We start from the raw sequence: 20,364 nt of genomic DNA, 5'->3' as shown, positions 1-20,364 counted from the left end.
ACCTTGGTCTCCCAAAGTGCTAGGATTACAGACATGAGCCATCACACCTGGCCTTTTATTTATTTTTTTATTTTATTTTATTTTTTGAGATGGAGTTTCGCTCTGTCGCCCAGGCTGGGGTGCAGTGGCGCAATCTCAGCTCACTGCAAGTTCCGCCTCCCGGGTTCATGCCATTCTCCTGCCTCATCCTCCCAAGTAGCTGGGACTACAGGCGCCCGCCACCACACCCAGCTAATTTTTTGTATTTTTAGTAGACAGGGTTTCACTGTGTTAGCCAGGATGGTCTGGATCTCCTGACCTCGTGATCTGCCCACCTTGGCCTCCCAAAGTGCTGGGATTACAGGCGTAAGTAAGCCACCGCGCCCGGCCAATTTTTTTTGTTTTTTTTAATTCCCACATAGACTATTACACTAACAGCCTATTAACCAATAGTCTCTGTTCTCATCAGTTCTCTGTTTCATTGCCAGATTCACCTTCCTCAAATATCACTTAGAGCATGTTACTCTTTGCCTCTAGAATAAAACCCATACTCTCAAGCCTGCCAGTTAAGGCCATTGATGACTGGTTGCCTTGCTACCTCTCTCTCCCTGTCGCCTATTTCACCCCGTGTGCTGTCCAGAGCAGACACCTGCAGTCCCTGGGACACACTCCCTGTTCTGCATGTCTGTTCATTCTACTCACAGCCTGCAGCATCTCCCATCCCTGTCTCACTGTTGTTTCCTGTTGAAATATTCAGTCATGAGGTCACCAGCCTTTCTAGGGAGACTTTAGATTCTCCATCCCCACCGAGCAGGTGGCTTTTTCTTCTTTGAACCCATTCTGTTCCTCCCTAACAATTATACTGTTAACGGTGTAACAGTTCACAGACACACTTATTGGGGGTTTTCTTCTTGCTAAGAATGTTAACTTAAAAGTCAAAGAAGTATGCCTATGTTTACTGTAATCTTGTATTTGGTATTATCAAGATATATATATTCGGAATAATTTAATTTCAATTGTAGCTGCCTTATATAGCATTTTGTAGCATTTTAGTATTCGCAAAACACTTCATTTAAGGTTTTTTTCCAGTTATTGTTGGCCTTCTCTGAGCTCGGCAACTGACTTAATATTCCTGAGCACCTTATGGCCTCGCTTATATGCAGTGCCACCCTGGGAAGCCTTCTTTATGGGCCATGGTTTCTTTCTTTTACATAGTGAAAATAGTCCTCTTGTTTACTGGATTCTTGAGAATAAAATGTTCTTTTTAATTTTTTAATTTCTGAGAAGGACTATTGTAAATGTAACCCCTACCAGATAATTATTTAAATAAACAAAATTTGTGTTTTCACATCTGTGTATTACGCCACTGTCCCTCAGCACGCAATATAGACATATCCATTTCTGTGCAAACCCCCAAAACAGCTGGGTAGAGGCTTCCTGTCTGAGATGCTTTTAAAAGCCTCCAGCTTATATGTTTGTTTACAGTTTGCTGTTTACAAGATTATTTTTGCAACTTTCCTATAAGATGAAGATGAGTTTCTTGCCTCTTTTGTTGAAATATCTCCAGATCATCTCACTTCTTTCATATACTTTTCTTGGCCGGGCGCGGTGGCTCACTCCTGTAATCCCAGCACTTCAGGAGGCCGAGGCGGGTGGATCACGAGGTTAGGGGATCAAGACCATCCTGGCTAACACGGTGAAATCCCATCTCTACTAAAAATACAAAAAATTAGCCGGACGTGGTGGCGGGCGCCTGTAGTCCCAGCTACTCGGGAGGCTGAGGCAGCAGAATGGCGTAAACCCGGGGGCAAGACTCTGTCTCATTTAAAAAAAAAAAAAAAAACAGAAGCAAAATCTACTTTCCTCTGCTTCCATGTCACTTTGTATAGATTTGTATTATATATAGCATCTACCACCGGGTTGCTTCCTAATTATTCATAGGTTAGGTCTCCATGCTAAAACACTGCACTGCTTGAGGGCCAGCTCCTTATTTTGTTCTTAGCTCATGGCCATGTTGGAAAAGACCCAGAATAAAAGGTTCTGCTCTGGGACTTATGATTCTCAACCCTTTGCCTAGAGGGTTTTTGAGGTCATTTTTACTTAGATTGAACCTTGGAAAAAGCTCTCTCAAGAACACTCTTACATTTCCATCACTTCTGAGAGTGTAGACCCTAAACTTTATATATACTGTAGGTTTTCTCCTGCTATATACTATATACTATAGGTTTTCTGTGCTATTTAAACCAGATTTGGTTCTGATGGCCTTCCTATAAATTATTACAGGCCGAGTGTCACCTATCAGGCATTCTTGGGTCCAGAGGAATTTCATATTTCAGATTTTCTTGGATTTGGAAATATTTGTATTATCCCCGTTCAGCATGCCTAATCTGAAAATCTGAAATCTGAAGTGTTCCAATGAGCATTTCCTTACAGCATAATTGGTGTCGGTGCTCAAAAAGGTTTAGATTTTGGAGCATTTCAGATTTCAGATACTTGGATTAGGGATACTCACCATGCAGTTACTGTGGAGCATGAAGAACACCAGCAGGACTCTGCAGTGATTTATAGCTTTAGGTCAGTTTTCTGGACTCTGCTTTCAGTATTTTTCTTTAAGAAGAAAACAGTTCTGGAATGGATTCTGTAAGTGCATTAACAAAGCATAAAGGCCTAGCTGCTTTGTTATTTTTAGTGTTTGTATTAAGTGTCAAGCTAAGAAGGGATATTTAGGTCGAGGACCTTGCCTCGTTAGACTTGGAGTTCAAGTTGCTGGCAGCACGTGGTCATGGGACGCTCTCACCAGCCACCCTCCGAAGGGAGGTCTTGAATGAGCCATAACCACACCCTGTGCTTTACCACTGTCTCTCTGGGGAGCACAACACTTTATAAACATTAATTCTTTGACCCCCTGGGCATCTCCACTTACAAGGTAAATAAGACTGAAGGCCTTTCTTCCACAATATAGATGAGGAAACATCAGCCCAGATAGGGAAATTACTTGATGAGAGACAGGTGAGCAGGTGTGGGCCCCAAGGTGTTTGGAGTCTCAGTGGCTGACCTGCAGCAGCGCTGGTGGCTGCCAACACCCAGGAGACACAGTCCTGTTCCATTCCCCTTTCTGCTTCTCAGAGGGTAGTGGGGGTTGGGCCTTTTGTCTCTTGTATGGAATGTGAAATGCTGCAAAGACGAGCAATTGTTCTTCAATGCTTTGTGCTCCCCTATAAGAAAGAAGAAATCAATACACATTTTCTCATACACACACTTGGCAGCACTCTGCCTCCTCTTCCACAGCTCGGTCCTACAGGGGGAAGCACAACTATGCAGCCAGACAGACTCTTCAGCGTCCAGGGGAAGAAATGCAAACTGCTCACTTTGCACTTAGCAGTCAGGGTTTTTAGAGCCAATCGTATAACTGACTGAGGTAATCAAACTGCTGACTTCAGGGACTAGCTGGTGAAACTGGAGTGAGAGAGATGCCCTGTTGCAGACCCCATGTTGCAGGCCTGCTCGGTGCTGCTGGGGAAAGCTCACCTGGCAGGTGTCTAGGACAGATGTTCCTTTTGCTGAATTTCTGATTTTCAGGGGCAGGGAGAAAGTTCCTTGAAGGATACTATGAGAAACCAAAAAATATGGACAGATTGAGAGCAGGCTTTTTTTTTTTTTTTTTTAATCAATTAATAGGCGTACAGTCCAAACAAGAGCCCCATCTCAGACTGGATTTTATTTTTTCATCAGAATATGTGGTATTGATAATCTGTAATTTTGTCTTACAGCTCACTGCCATTAAACAGTTGTGTGGGATGTGAATAAAAAAGAATTTACTACCATTATTAGGAGAAACGGTAGCTTGGGCGTCAGAAGAGCCTTGCAAGGCAGGAGATGAGTTCAGGGGGAGGGTGGGGGAGCGGGGGCTGGGGCTGTGGGGTCCTTCGCGAGGAGGAGACCATTAGACCATTAGAGAGTGTGTGGGATCACCAGGGGAGGGTGTCAAGAGAAGAGAGGAAGCCGAGAGCAGAACCTGGGAGAAGGCAGGCGGAGGACAGCCAGGAGAACACATGCTCCTTGCACACTGTCGGCGAGACTTCTGGGCAGGGCGGCTGGCCAGCAGCTGGAAGGGCTTGCTCCGAGGCCCCAGCAGTTCCTCTGTGTCCCCTGACTCGCATCGCAGAGCTGGCACTTTGCGTTTGCTCACTCAGTAGTTGCTGCTTGGGCATTTTGATTGGTACCGGATTTCTAAGCAAAAGAAATCCTCCAACTTATTACCAGTAGTAATAGCAGAGCGCCGTTGCCGAAACTCTGTGGGTTGACATTGAATACCCTCACTGATTCCTGCGTGTTGAAGTTAAGCTAGAGCTGAGTGATGCATCCTGTGCTCCCCCAACACGTGCGCTTGCTCACACACACACACACACACACACACACACACACACACACACCCTGGGTTGTTGGGCAGCATCCTGATACGGATACAAATGTAACTGGAATGTCAGTCTCACCTTCTGTGCGGTTGGGGGAAGTGATTCACGTCTAAGCAGTGAAGCATCCCCTGGCTTTTAACAGGAGCTGTTAGAGGGGCTGCCGTTTGAACAAGGAGCTTCATCTTCCTGAAGCCAGCAGTCACAAAACCGTAAACACAACACCGGCCAACTCTATTGCGGGGACCGTGGTGGCTTGACGTTAATATTAAACATCTCCAGCAAGGCAGAGAGCTCTGCTGCAGCCCGGGTCCGGAATAAAAATAAATAAAAATAAAGAGAAACCCTGCTAAAAGCAGTGTGATGATTTGTCGTCTTTCCTTTGTGAGGCCATTTGTCTTCTCTCACATCAAATCTGTTATAAAACAGTCAAACTGTGAAAGTGGAAATCATCCCGGGAATATGGAATATTAATGCGCGGAAGGAGCGGCGCCCCTTTTGTCTGAAGAGTGGCTCCTCCCCCACCCCCCCTTTTTTTGCAAGTCCACTAAGGTAAATTATTTTTCTTTAAAATAATGTGGAAGATTTGAAGCTAGTAGTAGGGATGGTGGAAGTTTCAAGTGTTTTTCTTCCTTTGTTACAAAGTGCAGGGGATTTGTAACTGGCTTGAATAAGAAGGAGGCACAAGTGAGAAGAAAACCTGTCCACATGCAGTCCCCTTCTCGCCCCCATCCCTCTCCCCTCTCCTCCCTGTTCCCCAGCCTCTCAGTTCCTTTGTTTGGGGCCTGAACCTGCTTCTTGGAACATTTATAAATCTTGAGTCTGTCTGATCTTTAGGGGACAGGCCAGAGGCCACGTGTCACCATATGTAATTTAGAGCTGTAGGGCTAAAAGCTTTTGCAGAGGTTTGAAGGACCTAGTTCTGACCTGACCAAAAGAACGAATTGAAACAGACCTTCTAGAGTCTCCTTCAAGCACTGGGGAGGACGGTGATGAGAGCAGACACACCGCGTAATTTATGGGCTCCCCTGATTATGGTGGCTGGGTCCACTTAGAAATGAGTCATGTACTGCCACCTTGTGGCAGATTCGGGTGGCTGCGATTTTGTTGTTTTGGAAACTTGTGAAGAGTTCAGCTAGTGTCGGATTGGACATGATTTGCCTTGTATCTAGATTTAGGTAATTAGTGATAGATAAGGGGTGTCTCTGAGTCATTCTTATTTTGCTAAGTTGATCCTGTTAAGAAATAAGTCTTAGCTGAAAGAAGGCTGCTTTCTTTCCCCTTTACCTCTTTTCTTTGCTTTGTGGTTTTTTTAGGGGGTTTTTGTTGTTCAGTTTTGGTTTGCTTTTTGGAATGGAATTATGATGAGATTCCAGGAGAGAAGCCTGTGATCCTCTGGTTGTTGAGGGATGTTAAGAGGAGAGTCAGGGAGGGTAAGTACCGACTTTTTGGCCGTATTCAGAAATCCTGTTTTCTACTATAGTGATTTTTGTGTCATTCTGACTAAATACTAACTCCTTATAAGCACTATGTCTTTTTACTTGGATTACTTTCCCAGCAATCCAGCCTTCTTGGGGAGCTAAGTTTTTGTTTTGTTTTGTTTGAGATAGAGTCTCACTCTTTTGCCCAGGCTGGAGTACAATGGCACAATCTTGGCTCACTGCAACCTCTGCCTCCCAGGTTCAAGTGATTTTCCTGCCTCAGCCTCCCAGGTACCTGGGATTACAGGCATGCACCACCACACCTGGCTATTTTTTGTATTTTTAGTAGAGATGAGGTTTCTCCATGTTGGCCATGCTGGTCTCGAACCCCTGACCTCAGGGGTCTGCCCGCCTTGGTCTCCCAAAGTGCTGGGATTACAGTTATGAGCCACTACGCCCAGCCTTGAGGAGCTAAGTTCTAACGCATGTCGCCTGTGTCTGAGCCCATTCCCATGACATACACAGGGCTGCCCCTACCACACAGCCCCAAAAAGCACAGGGCAATTGCCTGCCATTCGGATCAATATGTTTCTCCTTTTAGGTCATAGAGACACTTCTTAAATATCTTTCTCTCACTTGTAGAGTCACTGATACAGAGTAGGATGGATTTGGGTCGGGGAAAGCAAAGGAATGATGAAAGGAGGGTACCATTTTGTCTCTAGTGTTGGTTGGGAGCAACTGTAATGCATGCACACAGGCCCTCAGCATGTTGCTCTGACTCATTCCGTTTCTCATAATCATAGATGACGATGCCATTTATGCAATAGGGACTTTGCTTAGTGCTGTAAAAACAGTATGTTTAAGGAAGATACTGTCACCACATTACTGATGAGGAAGCTAAGATTCAGGGGGGCTAAGTAATTTACCTAACGTCCTAGACCCAGTAAGGACCTGAGCCAGAGTCAGTACCAGCTCTGACAGCACTTGTGATGCCATGCTCTATGCCATATAAAAGCATTCACCTTGTTCTATTTAACTATTCAAGATTTCTATTAAGCTGGCTTCTCTTAAGTATATAAGAAAAGAAAGCTGCTGTCCTCTGGTCTGTAGACATTTTTAAGAGGAAAATGGAGGAGTGAGTAGCCTTTGCCCTTTGGCCTACTTCGGTTTCTAGCAATGAGAATGGAGGCACATGTTTTGTTGGAGAAGGTTCCCTTTGTTTGGTGCCATTAGCACGTGCCAAGTGATAATCGGCAAGACACCTTTTTCCGCAGACGTTTGGGAAGCCCTGGGCATACCAGTAGATAGAACAGAAGAGAGTGGAGGCCTTGGGAAGACAGAGAAGTGTGTGTTCAGAGTGCAGGAGAGACGGAGTCCTGCGCCACCTGCTTTGGGCTCATGAGGGCTGCAGGTTCCGAGGATCTTGCTTTTGGAGCTTTGGCAAACGGAGGGCTCATAGGAGTGCAGTCAGGATGGCAAGCAGACTTGGTCACAGGAGGAATGGAGGGAACTGAGGCCACTGAACCTGGAAAAGAACAGATTTAGTTAGAGGAAGACATCAAATAGTTGAAGTGCTGTCACAGGGAATAGTAGTCAGCCTTACTTCTCTCCTGGCTTTAGAGGGACAAGAGCCCATGACTATGAGTCCCAGCATGACAGAATTGGGTTCAGCAGGAGGAAGAATGTTTGTGTGTCTCCCCAGATGGAGTGATTTGTCTTGAGACACACTCACCTACCCGATCTAGCTTCCGCTGTGCCTTTCATGTCTTTGTAAACCTCCACAAAATCTAACAAAGTTCAAATAAGCATTCAAATATTTTTAATTAATTGATTATACCTTTAGTATGTTAGGTTTTGAGGCCAGGAATCATATACATCTAGTACATGTTTAGGCTTCCACCACACTAAGCAAATTGTTTTCAAACAAAAACATGAAAAAAGGCAGCATCAATACATCACCAGTAATTTTAAAAGCACACATCTGTCATCGGCGACCGCACTGGTCAGTGCAGAGCAGGCGTGCTTGTGAATCTCTGTGCTGACTGACCATATCTGGGTGGACTCTACTTGTAGGGTTTCAAATCGGATCCAGACCCTGCTAGCTGTGAGCGCTGCTGTGATTGGAACCCTTTGTCCAACTTGCTTGTCGTGTGCTTTCTTCTTTTCCCTTGATTCTGCAATGTGTGTATGGGGTTGAGTTAAGGCAGAAGCAAATGCTCTAGCACTTTTGTGTGCAGGGTGGGAGAGGCAAAGGATTAGAAAGGAAGGGCCGCGACATTCTGGGATGTGTCTTATATATTTAGGGAGACCTCCCACCCCTAAGAAGCAACAAATGAACAATTTTTAATTAGTCAAAGGCAAATTATGTGTATCATTTTATGTACTTATTTTTAATAGAGACAGGGTCTCACTGTGTTGCTCAGGCTGGTCTCAAACTCCTGGGCTCAAGCGATCTTCCCACCTCAGCCTCCCAAAGTGCTGGGATTACATGAGCCACCGTACCTGGCCTATGAGTCACTTTTAATCTGGAAAGCAGCAATATTGTCTCCGCCAGCTCCTTTGGAAGACTGGCATGTAATACTTTCTGGGAGACCATGATGCGCTTTGGGAGGCTGCACAGGCTTTTTCAGGGAGCGGTGGAATGGCTGTGTCCTCTCCGCCGTCCACCCGTCTTTGGCCACAAGAGTGGGCAGGTACAGCTCAGGGTTGTGTTGGAGGCCGGGGGGTTCCAGGGCCAGTGTAGGAGGAGTGGGATTTTCGGTAGAGTGGATGGTACAATCCCTTCAGAATCCCCAGTGTTGCAAGCTACTGACCTAGCAAATTGAAAGCCCCACACAGATCATTTGCAGGTTTAATATGCTTCTTTGTACTGTTTGCCCAAATGACATCGTGAAAGACAGTGATCTGTGTTGTGGTGGGGTGAGTGCACATGTGGAACTGGAGGGAACGTATTTGGATCCACACATCCGGCAAGGGGCTGCATTCTCGTACACATACAGCCCCATTTCACTTAGAGCTTTTAAAATCTTACCTGCCACTCAAGTAATTGCAGTTCACAGCTAGCTACAATGTACATACTTTAAGTCTCTTCAGAAGAATCACCTAATAAGCCGAATCCTAAGACACACACACACACACACACACGCACACGCACATTCTGTCTTTATGGAAAATGGCTGCTAATCCATGATCATTTTTTTTCTAGAAACAGGTTTTATGATAATATAGTAAAAATATTAAATTAGAAAATGCCTCACTAAGGGTTATAAAACCTTACTACACTAGAGATAGGTAATTATCCCCTCTACAGCCTAAATGACAGTTTAAAAGAAATAAAAATGTTAGTGCTCATTACTTGCTTTTGTAGGTTGCAATAAAGGGTAAGTTAAATTTTAATTCAAGGAAGAGCCCCTGCTATCGACCTTCTACCTCGGGTCCAAGTCCGGTTAATTACTCCATAGGCCGCTCCCCTGCGTGATACCAGCATGAGCACGTTGTCTACAGTGGGCACTCCCACTGACCGTGAGTGCGTGTATGCTCAGGGGTGGGGGGACTACACATCAGTGATTCGCATCTTGATTCTTAATGCGATGGGCAGCAGGAATTATGTATTAAAAAAAAAAGTTCATTATGGATAGCCTTAAGGGGACCTCAGGTATGAAACTATACACTTACCCTGGAGAATCCAGTGGAACAAGGTTAACCTGGAGGATTGATAGTTTAGCTTCTCCGCGTGGCTGAATCCCAGTTAGGAAGATGCAGCCGGGGGAAGATGTTCATGCAGTACAAGGCGGTCTGGCCCCTCGGTCCCATAGCTCCTTTTTGTGGCCTTGTCTTTACTTGCAGTTTTTCCTGGGATGGGGTAAGGACTACGGACGTGTTTTGTTTATTTTCAGATGTCTTTGCCTCTCCCTGAGCACGTAGACACCCGCCTAGGTTTGAGGGAAGAAGAGCTCTGTGCACCCTGTGGCTCAGTCTTCACACTGGGGTATGCAGAGACTTTCCAAGGGGAAGGTAGACACAGATAGTCAAGGGGTCAGTCTCCAGACGTACGTTCTTTCCTAAAGCTGTCTGCCCCAGAGCAGACCTGTGCTGGAGGACCAGGTTCTCCTTTTACCCTCGTCCTCCTCCGGCCTTGAAAAGCCTCCCTCGAGCCCATCCTTAAAGTAACGTGGACCTCGGGCTGCCACGGGAAAACCTCCAGGGCCCCAAACACAAGGACAGCTGGAAATATGGGTATAGAAATTGAGAAAGGAAACGCTTAAGGACTAGATGACAAGTCCTGTGCAGGCCGGGTGGTTTCCAGGTCTTCACTTCCAGCAGAATCACAGGAGAACACGAGTTGAATTGAGTTGTCGGTTGATCGTTAGGACTAATGTTCGGTGACGAGTCACTGTGCGATTTTTTGTGTGTGCCATATAATTCGCAAAGAGCGAAAAGAATCGAGTGGCATTGCTATGCCAGAACTCTATCGTTCCTGTCTGCTTGTTTATATGACAACGTTTCTCAGCGCTTGTGTCTACAAAAAAAAAAAATAGGAGTAGAATTGATGCTGAACCCTCCTTCATTCTGGCAATAAATAATATTCCTCCATGGATCCATGAACAAATGGAGGGAAAAGCCTCATCCATATCATTAAGGGATGCATTTCCAATAACCTTTTACATGTGTATGAATGCTAAATTTTCACTAAAATTAGAATATATTGTATCATGTTATTATATATTGATTGTATCCTAATAATCCAGAGGAACATTTTTTAACTACTTAGAGCCTTATAATGTCAAACAAAATATTTTCATTTCAATTTTTTGCATTTTAAAAATTTCAAAAGTGTTTTTATTTACAGACTAATGTGGCCAAGAAGTGTAAGGGTGATTGATAAAAGACATTCAAGCATGAAACCATTAGGACAAAACTCTGTAGGGGAAAAGTCAGATGGAAATAAAACTTAAAAAGAAAAAGGTGCTGTAAAACGTCCAAGTTAAAGAGTTTATATGTGGCTCACGCCTATAATCCCAGCACTTTGGGAGGCCAAGGCAGGTGGATCATGAGGTCAAGAGATCGAGACCATCCTGGCCAACATGGCAAAACTCCATCTCTACTAAAAATACAAAAATTAGCTGGGCATGGTGGCAGGCGCCTGTAGTCCCAGCTACTCAGGAGGCTGAGGCAGGAGAATCGACTGAACCTGGGAGGCGGAGGTTGCAGTGAGCCGAGATTGCGCCTCTGCACTCCAGCCTGGCGACAGAGCGAGACTCCATCTCAAAAAAAAAAAAGAAGAGTTTATGTGTTACTTGGCTGGATGCGGTGGCTCATACCTGTAATCCTAGCATTTTGGGATGCTGAGGCAGGTGGATCACCTGAGGTCTGGAGTTCGAGACCAGCCTGTCCAACATGGTGAAACCCTGTCTCTACTAAAAACGCAAAAATTAGCTGGGCATGGTGGCGGGTGCCTGTAATTCCAGCTACTTGGGAGGCTGAGAAAGGAGAATGGCTTGAACCTGGGAGGTGAAGGTTGCATTGAGCCAAGATCGAGCTACTGCACTCTAGCCTGTGTGCCAGGAGTGAGACTCCATCTCAAAAAAAAAAAAAAAAAAATTATGTGTTACTTGAAAGAACCATGAGTATCAAATCATTATGGCACGTAGGTTCTATTGCAGGCATTACAAAAGTTAATATTCACAACATCTGGTCATATATTTTGTAACTATTTAAACTTACGGTGAAAAACGTTATAAAAATGTGCAACCCTTCCTTCTCCAACCTAGCAAAGAGGCAGGAAGGGCGGTGCAGGAAAGCACAGCCCAGCTGCTCAGGGCAGGAGCCAAAGCCAGGACCTGGAAGGAGGAAGGACTGAGGCCAAGCTGGACCGCTGGAATCTGCAGCAGGGGTGGGGTGGGGCGGGGGGGAATCTTCATCCCCATGGTGCTTCTGGGCCGCAGGGAGGGTCTGCTTTGTCTGTCTCAGAGAAGGGAGTGGAAGAGTCAGCCAGGAGGTTGTCGCTATGTGCTTCATGAGCCACGGTGAGATCTGACCTAGTGGAATCCTGGAGAGCCGTGAAGTTTGAGATGCTTTGAAGGTAAAAACAGTCACCAGTTGGTGGTAGTGGGTGAGGAAGATGTAAAAGTTGAAATTGCTTGGGGACTTTTAGATTGAAATAATCCCCTATTCATATTCTCTGTCTCTGAAAATATTTTAAGAACCCAGACCACTCAGCTTCCCAAGTTGCTTTGCCATGAACAGCTGCATATGTTTGTCAGCTTTGCCCACCTGAGTGTGAAATGATGTTCTATGAAAACATGGGTTTCAGCATTTCACTCTCTGCTCCTGACACATGAACCCTGCTGCGGACAGTAACTGCTGCCTTCGGCCCAGGCGTTGCACTGATACTGCGTGCGGAGTGGAAGCATTTGCTCAGTGGTAATGATGGGGTCTGGTGCAGGCAAGCACGGCGAGGCTAGAAAGGGTATGATTGTGAAGGGCTAAATAGCCTCGCGCCTCTGCATTTCCTACTCATCAGACGTTGTCGTCTTAAAGTCACACTGTCCTTTTGTTACGGCAACTCTCCCTTTCACGCCATTTAATTTTTTGTGTGGAAACAGCTAGAGAGACTTGTCTTTACTGGCGAATAGGCAGGCCATGGTGTGATGAAGTGGAGCCTGCGCCGGGCACTGCAGTATCCGTGTGGCGGAACTGGTGATTTGGAAGCCATTTGTTTGCATTTGGTCTGGGGCTGCCTTCCACCTTGGCAGGCCTCGTCTGGGCTTATTGAGGCTAGTCACATGGATGTGTGTAACAGAAGAGCAGAAGAGATGGGTGGAGCCCAAGGGGGAAGCTGTGTCCTTTGTCCGTGGCCTAGGGGTCTGCTGGGTAGTTCAGGGTGAAGGCACCAGCACATTCTTGGGATAAAATTCCTGTAATAAAATTGGAGGCCTGTTGTTCTCTGGCCTGCACTTTCACTGCCTGTCCATCCCGTGGTCCCCAACATAAGGCTAGCTTACATTTGTGGCTTCTGTACTCTATTCCTTTTGTTGGATTTCCTAATTGTAGTACCTCTATTCCTATCCATAACTATAGTAGGGTGACTACAAAAAAAGACAAATAGGTTTTTGTGTTAAAGCCTTGCTGTTTGAAAGGTGGGGTTTTTTGGTTTTGTTTTTAAAGTCAGATGTGCCGATGCTGACCCTCAGATAATGAGAGCACTTTTAAAAGCTTGTTTTCCTAACAAGATGGCAGGCTATAATTTGAGTTTGATCTTGAGAATGTCCGAGCAGGTGTAGATTTCTTCTGGGGCTCCTGGCCCATGACCTCAGCCCTGTGTGCACCTGCCCTGTCTCCGTGAGGGCTACTGGCTGGGCCTTTTGCAGAGTGTGGACATGGATGGCTGCCTCTGCGGCCACATGCTACATGCCCGCCTCCCTGATGGCAGGGACGTCCTCACGCGGGTCTTACCTGCTTGGAACCTCATGGGTCCCTCATGTCTCTGCAGGGAGGATCTGCTCTGTATGCACAGGGGAAAGTGTTCAGGAGCTTCTGTCTCAATGACAGGAAAGACCCCTGCCCCACCCAAACTCCTTTTAGGTTTTCCAGGCCTTGGCAGATGGCTTTGGCCAGACGTTTGTGTGTATGTTGCATTTAAAAGAGTTTGAAAGTGGTCATTTACTTTTCTTTTTAGGGGCCCAAGACCCTGGCATGTTACTGTTTCAATGTCAAAACCCAACTTCAGAAATAAATTAGCCAATCATATTATTTATTAGACTGAGAATAGAGACAGGGCAGCTGGGGAGTGTGGAAGAAGCTTGGTTCTCTTCCTGAACCACTGCACAGATGATAGTAATTGGAATCTTGTTGCTGGCTCATTTTCATTGTTTTTCGAGTACTGCCAAGTCCAAGAAAATATGTGAAAACTAAATTATATCCCCTATATCCCATGTCTGATTGAATCCCCCTCATCGGGTGGCGGTCTCCTACATCCTATTAAAATATTCAATCTTGTTTTCTGACTTGAAGAGGCTGTCTGCAAAGGGCAAACTTACAGAACACTCGTTCCCTGGAGACGGGTGTCCAGCCGCACTGGACCATTTACATATTTTACTGTTTGATTGGGTTTCTTCCTTCTGTTGTATTTGTGAGTAAGAGCTGTGGGATGCATTTTTAATTACATGGCTGTGTTTTCAACAGAAGAAACCGTGTGGGGTATTTTCCAACTTCGTTCCTTTTTAACCTTTACTAGTGAACCAGTGTGTTAACCAGTTTGCCGTGTTTGTCTTTTAGGACAGAACTGTACCGCTCTCTTTTTGGCCAGCTCCACCCTCCCGACGAAGGCCATGGGGATTGACATCGCCCACCTCCGACACCCAGCGGGCGCCTTGGCTGGTGCGGCTGCTGGTCCAGATGGAGGAAACCAGTGACTTTATGGGACTGAGTTAGTAGGGAAGCCCCTGGGAAGGTGCTGTGTTCCGAACCTGTGCCTAATAGGTTCGGAAGGGCGCTGTCCTTCCGAACCAAGGGCGCTGTCCCGCCCAACCCCGCCTTTAAACACCACAAATAAAGAGCACTGTTACTGCCACCACCGCTTGTGATTTCTTAAGAGGCTGAGTCAGTCTGCTTTGGCGCTCCAGTGGATGACACGTTTCTTGGGCTTTCTTTTTTTTCTAGTCCAGTGGCCTCCTCTTACAATGTCAGACTTGACATTTCCTTGACCCACTCACCCTGGCAGACATGCGGATTATTTGTGTAGTGTGGCTGTTGTGGGGAAAATGAACGAGGGGGTGCAGGTGTCCCTTCAACACAGTCATGTCCATTGATCTGTAGATATACCCAGAAATGGGATTGCTTGATCATAGGGTAGTTGCATTTTTAGTTTTTTTAGTAACTCCATACAGTTTTCCGTAATGGCTGTACCAGTCCGCCTTCCCCCCAGCAGCGTGCCAGGGCTCCCTTTTCCGCACCTTTACCAACACTTGTTATCTTTCATCTTTTTTATAAAAAAGTTTGTATTGCCATGTAATAGTTGTATACATTTTAGGGGTTCATCTTTTTGATAGTGGCCATTATAACAGGTCTGAGGTGATGTCTCGTTGTGGTTTTTCTTTTTTTTTTTTTTTTTTTTGAGACTGAGTCTCGTTCTGTCTCTCAGGCTGCGGTGCAGTGGCGCAATCTCGGCTCACTACAATCTCCACCTCCCGGGTTCAAGCGATTCTCCTGCCTCAGCCTCCTGAGTAGCTGGGATTACAGGTGCCCACCACCACGCCCAGCTAATTTTTGTATTTTTAGTAGAGATGGGGTTTCACCATGTTGGCCAGGCTGGTCTCGAACTGCTGACCTTGTAATCTGCCCGCCCCGGCCTCCCAAAGTGCTGGGATTACAGGCGTGAGCCAACACGCCTGGCCTCTTTGTGGTTTTTCTATGCATTTCTCCCTAATGATTAGTGAGGCTGATAATTTTTTAATAAGCCTGTTGGCCATTTGTATGTCTTCTTTTGAGAAATGTCTGTTCAGATTCTTTGCCCATTTTTGAAATGGGTTATTTGTTTTCTTGTTATTGAGTTTATTATATAGATGAACGGATAAGAGGTATAGGTACCCAGTGTACCTATACCCCTTATCGGCCTTAAAAAGAAGGAAATTCTGACACTCGCAACGATGTGGTTGAACTGGGAGGCATTATGCCGAGTGAAATGACCCGAGCACTGAAGGACAGAGACTCCCTAATCTCAATTATGCGTGGAATCTACAAAAGGCCAACTCACGGAACGAAGGAGTAGAATTGTGGTTACTGGAGGCTGAGGGGGTGGGGGAGCAGGGAATGCGACACATTGGTCAAAGTCTACAAGGCTACAAAGTTTCACATCAGAGGAAGTATTTATTTATTTATTTATTTAGAGATGGAGTCTCACTCTGTCACCCAGGCTGGAGTGCAGTGGCACTTGGCTCACTGCAACCTCTGCCTCCCAGATTCAAGCAAATCTCCTGCCTCAGCTTCCCGAGCAGCTAGGATTACAGGCTGGGATTACAGGTGCCCGCCAACACACCCAGTTAATTTTTGTGTGTTTTTTTTTTTTTTTAGTAGACATGGGGTTTCACCATATTGCCCAGGCTGGCTTCGAACTCCTGACCTCAAGTGATCCACCCACCTTGGCCTCCCAAACTGCTGGGATTACAGGCTTGACCCACCCGTTCCCAGCCAGAGGAGGAAGTTTTGAGATCTATTATACAGCAGGGTAACTATAGTCAATAATGTATTTTTCAGAGTAACTCGGTAAATTTCAAATGTTTCACCATAAAAAATGATAAGCAAGTGAGGTGATGGATACATGGACAGGCTTGATTTAATCGTTCTACATTGTGTACACTATCAAGACAGCACATTGTACCGCATAGGTGGATACAATTATGTTTGTCAATTTAAACTATTAATTTTAAAAACACTTAAGGCCAGGTGCTTTGGCTCATGCCTGTAATCCCAGCACTTTGGGAGGACGAGGTGGGTGGATCACTTGAGGTCGAGACCAGCCTGGCCAACATGGTGAAACCCCATCTCCACTAAAAATACAAAAATTAGCCAGGTGTGGTGGCACGTGCCTGTAATCCCAGCTACTTGGGAGGCTAAGGCAGGAGAATCGCTTGAACCTGGGAGGTGGAGGTTGCAGTGAGCCAAGATCACGCCACTGCACTCCAGCCTGGGTGATGGAGTGAGACTCCTTCTGAAAAAAAGAAAAACAAAAAAAACCACTTGAAAAGAATGATTCTGGGATAGGATGCCTGCTTTCTTTTAATTTTTTTTTAAAAGGTTTTAGCTACTCTGGGCACACTCTGCCTATGGGGTACCCCTGCTCTGCAAGGAGAGTTTAAAAAAATAAATAAATTTAAAAGGTTTTTTTTTTTTTTTTTTTTTTGGTGAGACAGGGTCTTGCTGTGTCTCCCAGGCTCGAGTGCAGTGGTGTGATCATAGCCCATTGCAGCCTCTACCTCCCGGGCTCAAGCAATCCCCTCCACCTCAGCCTGTCAGGTAGCTGGGACTACAGGTGTGTGCCACCACACCCGGCCAGGATGCTGCTGAATGGATAATGTTTAGTGGTTTATCACAGTTCTGAGAAGCAGAGACTCCCCCAAAAACCTACGGGACTTTGTAATTTGGAGGCCTTTGCCTATTGACACAAATATATGGTTGTTTGACTTTTTTGTCTCCTCTTTTCACCTATAAAGATTCTTCCAGAGTCCTTTTCCACACTCACCATTCCTAAATCACTATTGAGATTAGCTCTGGTGTAAATCTGGCAGGGGGAGATGATTCACTTGTTTTTCATCCAAAGGTCAAAAGCTGGAAATTAAATCCCCATAAGGGGAATTTATTGGCTTGCTGTGGTCAATATGCAGTGAAGATCATCTTGCATAAGTAATGTGTGCATATGGGTGGCCAGCATGCCGGCCTGAGTATCTCATAGGTCCTTTGCCCAGCTTGTTATTTAGAGCTATGGGATTAGAGAAGACATGTTGGATCCAGGCAACTGAGTTGAGTTGTAGTTACTATAACTACTTGGTTTTTTTTGTTTGTTTGTTCGTTTTTTGAGATAGAGTTTTGCTTTGTAACCCAAGCTGGAGTGCAGTGGTGCAATCCTGGCTCACTGCAACCTCCATCTCCCAGATTCAAGCGATTCTCTCATGCCTCAGTCTCCCAAGTAGCTGGGATTATAGGCTCATGCCACCAAGCCTGACTAATTTTTGTATTTTTAGTAGAGATGGGATTTTACCATGTTGGCCAGGCTGGTCTCGAACTCCTGACCTCAAGTGATCCCCCGGCCTCAGCCTCCCAAAGTTACAGGCGTGAGCCACTGCGCCTGGCCCTAGCTACTTGCTTTCAAAGTTGAGTTTTGATATTGCTTTGAAATGTCAAAAGCAAGGGACAGATTTTTGTCCCCCGGAATCCTCTATATCATTGTCTTGGTGTCAGGGACAGCCACACGGTGCCTTCGGGCCGGACTGCAGAAGCAGCCAGGCCTGATGGCATCTGCATCACAGTTGAGTTTTAACATAAATGAAGCTACTGAGCTCAGGACGGGGCGGATAGGAGCGAGGAGGGGTTTTCCATCTCATATTAATTGGACCTTGGTATGCAGTGACTTTTCTTGTCTCTACAATCACCTCTCTGGCTTGACTGTCAGGGAAATGTTTACTTTTCAATGTGTCTCCAGTTACCAAAAAAATCAACCGAAATAGGAGAGTTCCCCCACATTCACTGCTTTCAAAATGATCCCCTTTTAAAATACAGAACATCCAACATTGTCCTTCTGGCCTTGAGGGTTCCAGATGATGCTTGGTAGACAGCAAGGAAATGACCTCTTAGCACTGAGGTTTCTATGAGCCTGATGCCAACCCGAGTTTCCTAAACAGAACCTTTGTCATCGTTACTCTGATGAAGAAAAAGATTTAAACAGGTACTTCAAAATATTTGGAGTCCAGCAAGTTTAATTAAAATGGGTTAAAAATGAGAGCTGAGGAAGAAGGAACTGACGGAATTTTCACTGAAGGGAGGTTTGCATTTTAAAATTCAGAAAACCACCCTCCTTCCAGCCAAGAATAAATTGGAAACTATTTTAATTGACACGGATACTGCAATTCAACTGTTACTAGAAAGACAGATTAGTTGATTGATTTGCATTTTAATAAAACTAATACTTTACATTTTGGTAGCTAATGCTGATTTTCAAATGAGTTGAGAACAGTTATCAAGAGTTTCAATCCAGAGCCCTTTTTCAGTGTTGACTGAAGCATTCCTCTCTTTTGTGTGGAGTTTGCGTTTATTTTATTTTTGCCCAGCTGACTGCTTCACACAAGACACTCATAAACCATAGACCTTAAAGGTCTCACCAGTACAGTGAGGCGGTGAGCTGGTCACACTGAAACGTGGCTGCAGGCACAGCTCTACGCTGCCCAGGTGTGCACCAGAGATGGGAGCTGGGAAAGAGGGCAGAGGGCCTCCCTTAATGGTAGAGGAAATGCTAAGGCTGGCTTTTTGTCTTATTATTTTATTTTTGAGACAGGGTCTTGCTCTGTCACCCAGGCTGGAGTGTGGTGGTGCAATCTCGCCTCACTGCAGCTTTGACCTCCTGGGTTCAGGTAATCCTCCCACCTCAGCCTCCTGAGTAACTGGGGCCACAGGCACGCACCACCATGCCAGCTAGTTTTTGTATTTTTTGTATGGATGGGGTTTTGCCATGTTGGCCAGGCTGGTCTCAAACTCCTGAACTCAAGTGATCCGCCCACCTTGGCCTCCCAAAGTGCTGGGATTACAGGCGTGAGCCACTGCACCCCGCCCCACTTGTCATCTTTAGTACTTTGGGGTCCTCTTCTGTGTCTAGAGACAATCATACAGAATAGCCCTGGTGATTCTTGGCCGGGGAGCAGTTTGCAGGTTTTTACTTCTGGACTGTTTGATATTTTTTACTTATCCTTAAAACCAAAATCCTCATGCAGCCATGTCTGCCGCCCGCCCTGCACACATGTATGCCAGCTGAGAAGCGTGGTTCACGGTATTCTGCATTTTAATATTAATAGCTCAGTCAGATGATTTCCATGTTTTCGCAGATGTCACACTTCCATTACTAACTAGTCATTCCATTTGGGGCCTGTCTCAGTATTTCGCCAAATCCCCTGTTTGGGGACATTTACATTGTTTCTAGGTTTTTCCTCTTAATATACAGGATAATAGTACAGGAGAATATTTGTGCATCAACTTGTTTATGGTGGTTTTTGAGACTTGTTTTTGTTGGTGTATATCTGTAGGAGTAAAAGGAATCAAGTGAAAGAGTCTGCATGTTTTTAGGGCTCTTGGAACATCGTGGCGGCGTCAGGGCCCTCGTCCACCCCCACTTGCCTATTCCAGGCCGTCTGTAACACACGGCGTGGAGGAGCCAGGGAGGACATTGGCCCTGGAATTTGATCCTGGGGTTTATTTCTTGCTCCCCAGGGACCCCTTCAAATCAGCATGCTCCTCTGGGAGGATTAAAGGGCTGCTTCCTGTAATGTGCTTTGAAATGATGCTCCAATGAAAGATGGTGGGTAAATAGAAAGTGACACCATCATCTCCGTCCCAGGCCCCTGTCTTTTTTTTTTTTTTTTCCTGGCTGCTGGATCACATATAATTTGCTCTCCACATGCCCCTCTTGTTTTCATGCTCTTGCTACTTTCATCGCCTTCACCCTGGGGTCTCCCAGGCAGGTTTTCCTTGTCCTCTAGACTTTGGTTTTGGTGTGCAGCCATTCCTGTCCAGGGATGCTGGCCAGGGCTCCCTATTGAGCATCATTTGGAACCCCTGGACATGTGAGAAGACACGGCAAAGCCAGCCCCCTGCTTGCTCCAGCAGCTGACCCTGCATCGCCAACTTAGGGATGTAGTTTCCTTTTTAGAGGTTGATGTACTGCTCTCCACATGCATTGCTAAAACCCCTCCAACATGACTGCCTCTCTCAGCCTTACCATTTAATCCAAAGAGAGCAGAGTGTGAGGCTCAGAATGAATCCAAATGTGATGTTGGTCATAAAGGTTGGTA

The 20,364-nt window shown here is 45.7% G+C and overlaps 1 protein-coding gene across 2 annotated transcripts in view; it reads left to right on the top strand.

The window, feature by feature from the left end:
* AATF (apoptosis antagonizing transcription factor) overlaps positions 1 to 14,384 on the top strand; it is a 111,994-nt gene extending 97,610 nt beyond the window's left edge. For both annotated transcript variants that reach the window (XR_010582121.1, XM_045375131.1), the window contains one exon: positions 14,090 to 14,384. Coding sequence is in view for 1 of the 2 variants with exons in the window: in XM_045375131.1 (XP_045231066.1) it covers positions 14,090 to 14,153 (64 nt within the window). In the remaining variant the exon portion in view is untranslated. The remainder of the gene's footprint in view (positions 1 to 14,089) is intronic.
* Positions 14,385 to 20,364: the final 5,980 nt, after the last annotated feature.

This window comes from Macaca fascicularis, chromosome 16 (genome assembly GCF_037993035.2).
Source record: "Macaca fascicularis isolate 582-1 chromosome 16, T2T-MFA8v1.1".
NCBI lineage: Eukaryota > Metazoa > Chordata > Mammalia > Primates > Cercopithecidae > Macaca > Macaca fascicularis.
The sequence above is the reverse complement of the archived record's forward strand: the minus strand, read 5'-3'. Positions and strand labels throughout refer to the sequence as shown.